Raw genomic sequence first — 8,236 nt, forward strand, 5'->3', positions numbered from 1 at the left:
GGGGATTCTGATCATTCATATAAACTTATAGGACCATTGTCTGCCAACTCTATATATGATCTTGGATACACTCCCTCTTTCATAGACATAGCTAATCGTTTAGCCTGTCCACCTATCTATCCATCCATATGCCCATGTTTACCTTCACTGAGAACTCAGTACTGTATATGCAAAAGGGTTCTCAAGGCAAAATTTGAGGACACTGAATGAATCAAAATCATTATAAAGGTTCCATTTAATATTGCTCAGGGGAGAAAGCAAATTATTTTTCACTGTATATCTTTTCATATCTGTTAAATTTTATCTATAATACCTATTCAAAAACATAAACAATTACATTAAGCTCCTATTCATTCTTCTATGAAGATTACTCATCTGAAGTATCCTAAATCACATCAAAAACTTTCTGTCTTCATTTGAATCAGTATCTCTCAGAAACACATTTAGTTTCTTGATTTCTTAGGTCTATTTAATCATTTGATAATTCGTTCTTTCATTCATTCCCTCAAACCTTTATTAAATACCTATTATGTGACAAGGAACTCTGGTAGCATAGTGCCTAAAGCACTTGACTGCTAACCAGACGCTGGTGGTTCAAACCCACCAGCCACTCCTCGGAAGGAAGGTTGGGCAATCCACTTCTGTAGTGATATTGACTCGGAAACTCAAGGAGGGGTTGCTATGAGTCAGATCTGACTCGATGGAAAATAACAACAACAACATTATGTGACAAGCATGATACTAAGTGCTAGGTATTCAGAAGTGAATAAAATATGCCACACATTCATACTTCTAGCCTTTGGATCTACTCTTCCTCAGCTCAAAGGCACTATCTAAATTCTTGTGTCATTGTACAGAAACAAACTTAGAAATCATATGCTCTGTGAAATCTTCCCATAACTCCAACCCACAGAGTGAATTACTTTCTTTGTTGAACTTCTCTACTATGTACATACACTGGTTGTTGTATGAATTATTTTGTTGGCGTGTCTGCTATGTCTATGAGTCTGAGATCTCCCTATAGGCATGGAATATGCTTAACCTGACTCTCCTGCAGTTCTTCTGTATGCCTACATATCCTATATTTGTATCTGTCATAGCACTTTTACATCGCACTTAACAGTAGTTAACTAGCAAATCTCTTTGATTGGATGTTGAGCTCCTAAGATTAAGGCTATATTTGAAACTATTCAATTTCACTTCTCCAGTCTAAAGGATATTCCATGACATAGACTGAGCACATTCAAAAGTCTTTGTTAAATGAATTAAAGAATGAAGAGGAGAGATGTAGTTAAGACTAGATGGTCATATGTTTTCCTAGAAAAGGAAGCCCCATCTTGTTTATTGGTGGTGGTGGTGATAGTGTTGTTATGTGCCGTCGAGTTGGCCCTGACTCATAGTGACCCCTCCTTGGGTTTCCGAGGCAGTATCACTACGGAAGTAGGATTGCCCAACCTTCCTTCCGAGGAGTGGCTGGTGGGTTTGAACCACCAGTGTCTGGTTAGCAGTCAAGTGCTTTAGGCACTATGCTACCAGAGCTCCTTTATTGGTGGTAGCATTTGTAATTTTTAAGAAATGATGACCTGTAAGTTTTGTAAATCTGAAACTAAGTGAAGACTTATGAGGGAACTTGATGCTGCCTGGTATCATATGAGCTTTAAAGATTAGATATGATACAGTGGATGCTGTTTTGTCTCTTCAAGACCAAAACACTCATTCTTCCAGATGCCAGAGATATTGCCTGCTAATGGCTCAACAGTTGCATTCCTCACCTGAAATTTCTCTCAGCTGGCTGAAGAGAGATCTTTGCCCAAAGTTACATGCATCTTCAGGGGCAGTCCACAGCCATCACTTCTCAAGGGAGAGCTACAACAGTGCACTGTATATCATGACAATGCTATGTGCTAGCGATAAATCAAAGAACAGATGGTCATGATCACTATCCTCAGGAGCCAGACAAAGACACAGAGGATTATAATATAATTTGCTAAGTGATAGGATACGAGTGCACAGAAAGAGCACCTAAACTGGTCTTGTGGGGACTCAAGGAAGACTTACTGGATGTCTAATCCAAGACTTGATGGATGGTAGGAGTCAGGCATGTGAAAAAGGTAGGTTAAGAGAATTCCAGGTAAAGAGACGATCACATACAAAAGCTTATAGGCAAGTGAGTATATCATATTTTCAGGAAGTTTGAAAGAAATTCAATATAAACAGAACAAGATAAAGTTGTATTTTTTTTTTTAAAAAAATGGGTATCTGAAGAAGAACTTTATAAAGCCATGTTAAGGGGCAGAGATTATCACTTAATATTTGTTCTTGGGCAAAGTATTTATTTTGTCTATGTCTCAATCTCTTCAACCATAAATAAGGCAAAAACAATAGTTCTACTCTTAAAAGACTATTGAAAAAAATAAGTTAAATAAATTAGGTCAAGTGATAAGTATTGTATAATGCATTATAAATGGTATGACTATTACTATTGCCTAGACAAAGACAAATATAGTTTTGGTGGTGGGAAAGGGAAGAACTAAAGTAACCAGCATTGCAAAAAGCATATAACAGTGTTTGAACATGATGTTTTTTAAGAAATCCAATCTAGGTGTCACAATGGTATGTTATAAGTAACAGATATTACTGATTCTACTTTATAAATAAAAACATAGAGTAAAAATAACTACCATTTTCTTAAAATCATAAAGACCTCCAGTTTTACAACATAAAAGTATCTTTAATACCTAACACCTTCATCTATAACAGCACGGCTGCTAACCAAAAGGTCAGCTGGTCAAACAAAGCAGCCTCTCTGCAGGAGAGAGATGTAGCAGTCTGCTTCTGTAAAAATTACAGCCTTGGAAACCCTATAAGGCAGTTATATTCTGCTTAAAAGTCCTGTATGAGTTGGAATCTATTTGATGGCAACAGGTTTGGTTGTTGCTTGGACCTTCATCTTGCAAAACTTCTACCTACCTATTTGATGGAAATCGAGTAACCTGGGTTGTTGGCAGTGGCTTTCTACAAATCTCATAGTTCACCAAACTAAACTCACTGCCGTCGAGTCAGATCTGACTCATAGCAACCCCTCCTTGGGTTTCCAAGGCAGTGTCACTACAGAAGCAGATTGCCCAACCTTCCTTCCGAGGAGTGGCTGGTGGGTTTGAACCACGAGCCCTCTGGTTAGTGGTCAAATGTCTTATGTACTATGCCACAAGAGTTCCCATTACAGTTCCCATTCAGGCCAAACTTCTTTAAAAACGTTCTCTGTGAACATAGCTGCATTTAGTTACCAAACCCAAACAAACTCACAGCTGTTGAGTCAATTCCGACTCACAGTGATGGTACAAGACAGAATAGAGCTGTCCTATTGGGAGCAGTGGCATAGTGCCTAAGGCAGTTGGCTGCTAACCAGAAAGCTGGCAGTTCAAATCCACCAGCCACTCCTCGGAAGGAAGATTGGGCAATCTACTTCTGTAGAGATTACACCTCAGAAACCCAAGGAGGGGTTACTATGAGTCAACTGACTCAAAGGCAGTTTGGTTTTTTTATAGGGTTTGTAAGGCTGTAATCTTTATGGAAGCAGACTGCCATATCCGTCTCGCGTGGAGAGGCTGGTGGGTTCAAACCATTGATCTTTAGTTTAGTACCCTCCCACTTTAACCACTGTACCACAGAACTCATTAAGCATTTAGTTAAGGTAATGAAAAAACAGCCCTGTGCCAAAAACTCGTTTTGCCCCCTACACTAAATTAAACATAACTTTAAACAGTATTTGTTACTTTGAAAATTTATTATTTTAACAGAAAGGAGAGATGTGAAAAAAAGAAAAAAAAATTCCAGCTGACCCTGAGCACAATGTATTTCAACTAAAAATACAGAGTGCCTAAGGCATTTGACTACTAACCAGAAGGATGGCGGAAGGAAGCCACTCCTCGGAAGGAAGGTTGGGCAATCTATTTACGTAGTGATACTGCCTCGGAAACCCAAGGAGCGGTCCCTGTAAGTCGGATCCGACTTGACAGCAGTGAGTTTCGTTTTTGGTTTTCAGTTAACCTTTAGCCTGAAATGTATCCTTTCATGAAATGATAAAGGTTATTAAGGAAATGCTGACACAATCTGAAATTTGTAATAATTATGGTGTAACTGTGGTAGGACTAGCAGCTTTCTAAGGTAAATCACCAGCTAAAATTACAAAATCTTACTTTATGTTTTAAATGTAAGGCAGAGCAATACCAAAATAGTTAGGTTGCATGCTAAAAACTGTGTCACCAACTGCTCTTTTGGCAATGCAATTTTAGAAAGTAGAAATTTTCCCAACCATTCCCTACCTACTGTCCGTATTCCACTCAAGGGCTGGATTTTGAGAATTTCTTTCGCCCTCCGTTAGCACACCTCCTGTGCAAGTTTCCTTTTCTGGTTTTAGTTGATCCCACTGCGCAGTACCGATGTTGATGGACTGCAGGTCTATTTGGTATTGTCTGTCTTCAATTTCTGATCCAGGGTCTCTAAGAATTCCTAAGTTCAAGGCTCTCCTGTAAAGACAGAGAAAAGAGTAAAGAAATGAATAAAAGTCCTACCTATGTTTATTCGGTTCACTAATATAGCATCGTTATCGTTTTCCATTTGGATTACTGAGTATACACAGGACTGAGTACATCTCCAAGATAGCACCTCTATAACTTACCACATATTTTGTCTTGAAAACACCTTTGAAAACTATCACTGAGAGTAATCGAATTGAAAGCTATCATTTAGAGTAATATAATTTCTTATATTATTCCTGGCAATGCACATTTTTTTCTAAGTACTTTGACACACATGATTGCAATCCTTCAGTTGCTGTGAGGTTCCATAATCATTTCTATTTTTAACAGGGAGAAAATAATTCGGAGACATTGAAATATTTAGACAAAGTTAGTATGTGACTTAAATCTAGACTAACTCAAACCCCAGTCTTCTGGGTCTTTTGTAGTAGATTTGCCCAAATCAATACATTGGCCAAGAAGCAGACATTTGAATAGAACGAGGGGATATTGCATGATTTAAAGTATTAAAGTGTTGAGCAATAAAGTTGTCATTTTGAGGATTATGGTGTGGTTGACCTAAGCCGTGATATTTTCAGTCTCCTCTTATGCATGCAAAAGCTGGACAATGAATAAGGAAGACTGAATAATTGACACCTTTCAGTTATGTTGTTGGTGAAGAATACTGAATATACAATGGACTGCCAGATGAGCAAAAAAAATTTGTCTTGGAAAAAATGAAGCCAGAATACCCCTTGGAAGGAAGGATGGCAAAATATCATCTCATGTACTTGGATGTGATACCAGGATGGACTAGTCTCTGAAAAAAGACATTATGTTTGGTGGAGGGTCAGTGAAAAACAGAAAGAACCTCAACAAGATGGACTGACACACTGGCTCAAATATAAGCTCAAATTTGTAGTAATTGTGAGGCTGGTACAAGACTGGCAGAATTTCATTTTGTTGTACATAGGTTCACCATGAATTGTAACTAACTCTACAGCACCTAACAACAGCAAATTATGAGAAAACGATGGTTTAGTGGTGTAGAAACAGAAGTGAGGTTTACTGGCCCATAAAGTACGGGAACATATGCCCCTGATCTTACTGGACTCACTCTCAAACAAATGAACAAAGTTTTCTGTAGCTTAAAGCTAAATTGAATAGACGTAAACGGTAAAATTGCTCATAAAGGTTTTAGAAATAGGGCTCATAAAATAGGCCATGAACCCTTTCAATTTATACCAATGAAAGGTAAAGAGAAAAAGAATGGTTGAGGGTAACGGTGGGAAGGAGTAATATTTTGAGATTCCTTCTACCTTTCCAGACCACCTTTTCTCTAAATGTCTCTCATATCTGTGTTCTTAGGACATCTCCATACTTACAAGTATATTTATATATCACAATGAACTTGTCAGTCTTCAATATACCATGAATTTCTTGAGATCAGGAACTACTTCTCCTATCAAGCCATCAGTACGTGTATTTGAACTGATACACATCATTACCAACCTCAAGCGGAACACTTTTCTGCCCACAGCAGTAAGAACACAGTCTTTAAACTGGAAACATTTGTCTCAAGCCCACATAAATTCTGACATTCTGCAAATAACTTTGACAGGTGATGGTCCAGCCTATTTCCCAAGATTATTACTCCCCAAATAAAAGTTACATTTACTTATTTTAAATCAATGCTCTCTACATTTTAGACAAATTCTCTAAACATATATTTAAGGTGAATTAAAATGCTTTAAGAATCTTTTTGAAAGAAGAAAAAGCGTGTTTGGAAATGTAATTACTGCTATATTAAAAAGACAAACCAATCAACCCAGCCGAGCATGAACACTGGTCTTTCTGTTTCCCTTGGCTTACACAGAAACTACCTAATCACAAAATTACAACCACAGAAACACTGAGTTTCATCAGAGTTTTTCATTTGGGCTTGAAATCCCCCATGTTTTGCCTTGGCCTTAACCTGAACTATACACCTCTTATCATCCATCTGTGGAAATAAGATTTGCCAAAGATTCTTCTTCCTTATTTAAAAATGGTTTGTATACTGATCAGCAGCCAGATACTTCGAAACATGATAATTTGCTAATTTCAACTTTGGTAAGGATCTAGGCTGGAGGATTTTATATTTTCTCTTTTTGTTTGTTTTGAAACTAAGTTATGTATTTGACATTGTAACTTGATTTGAGGGAGCCTTGGTGGTATAACGGTTAGCATTAGCTGTTAACAAAAAGAGTGGTGGTTCAAACCCACTGCTGCTTCCTGGGAACAGGCCTGCAATCTGCTTCCACAACCAAGGTAGCTCACGGTCACTAAGAACTCACGGTCAGTAAGAGCTCACGGTCACTAAGAGTGGGAACAGACTTGATGGCTCACAGCAGCAGCAGCTTGATCGGAAAGTTCAAAGTATTACATAATATTTGGTTGTATAATTCCATTTAAAAGTTATTTGCAAAACCATCCAAATCTGAGCTGTAGAAAATAAGATAAGCACTAGATTCATATGAGTTTTGTTCTCAGACTTTCCAATAATCATGAGCTTGGAGAAATTTCTTAACTTCTCTGTACTTTAGTTATTTAAATATTGGCACTATTACAATGATAAAATATGTGATTGAAAATTAAACTATTCATAAAAGTGCATTATAAATTTTATTTCCTGAATTACATTGTTTTATGTGGTTCTGAATGAACAGCATATCTAATTACAGACTAATCATAGATGCTCAGGCACCAAGACAAAACAAAGTCCATTCCTCTAATCATGAAAGAATCACAATGAAATCTACAAAGATAAGTGTTCTTTAACATTTCCAAGGTCATCTGCTTCAAAATGGAACCTATTAGAAACCCTGAACTTACTAACTAAAGTAACTAAAATGCTTGTAAAAAATCTATCTTTTTAAAGACATCGCAGAGCTTATACCAAAAAACTGAAGCTCAGAGCCCCCCAAACAAAATGCCACCAGAAACCTTGCCAAATAAGCAGCTGTCAAAGCCAGCTTCCACCCTCAGAGTTTCTGCTGAATCCCATAAACAATGATGTTCTGTTCTATTCTGGTAAAGAGGAGGAGATAAAGCTCAAGAGAGGATGCTAACAGGAGACCTAGTGCATACAGCTGGGGTCACCAAGATCTTCACCAGCAGTGGATGGATGAATTTAAAATAGCCCCTTCAGGGAGCCTTTGGTGATGGAATAATTTAAAACAGCCCTCCTAACACGCATGCAGAAAGGGACAAGGTAAATTATCTGTTTCAATCTTAGCAATGGGTGGAGAGGCAAAAAGAAGAAGAAAAAGAAAAAGAAAAATATATCCAAAAAAATTGCAATCACAAGACAGCACTTGTGGGCTTGAGTCCCAAATTCTACATGAAAAATCTGTCTGGAGATGTTTGCCCTATATAGATAATGCCACCAGATGACAGGCAGAAGCAAATTCTCTTGGGATGAATTCATTTCCAATTTAAACCTCAAAGAATATCCACGGATTCAGTTCAAAATGAAGTAAGAGACTCACAGAAAAGATTCACAACTCATTTAAAGATATAAAGCACCTTCAGCACAATATAGCAGAGTGTTTGGGCAGGTGGAACAGACCCTCAAAGATTTCAGATCCGGGAGGCGGGGCAAGATGGCGGACTAGGCAGAAGGATTGCACAGACCCTCTTCAACAAAGAAAAGGGAAACCAATTAACACAGACAC

General features: G+C 37.8%; 1 protein-coding gene across 1 annotated transcript in view; it reads right to left on the reverse strand.

Annotated features, from left to right (window-relative positions):
• Nucleotides 1–8,236, reverse strand: part of VPS13B (vacuolar protein sorting 13 homolog B) — a 1,115,876-nt gene that overhangs the window by 414,725 nt on the left and 692,915 nt on the right. The window contains exon 30 of the mRNA XM_007934836.2: nucleotides 4,326–4,529. Coding sequence (XP_007933027.1) covers nucleotides 4,326–4,529 — 204 coding nt within the window. The remainder of the gene's footprint in view (nucleotides 1–4,325; nucleotides 4,530–8,236) is intronic.

Source organism: Orycteropus afer, unplaced genomic scaffold (genome assembly GCF_000298275.1).
Source record: "Orycteropus afer afer isolate SDZICR_OR568_19922 unplaced genomic scaffold, OryAfe1.0 scaffold00021, whole genome shotgun sequence".
In the NCBI taxonomy this organism is placed as follows: Eukaryota; Metazoa; Chordata; class Mammalia; order Tubulidentata; family Orycteropodidae; genus Orycteropus; species Orycteropus afer.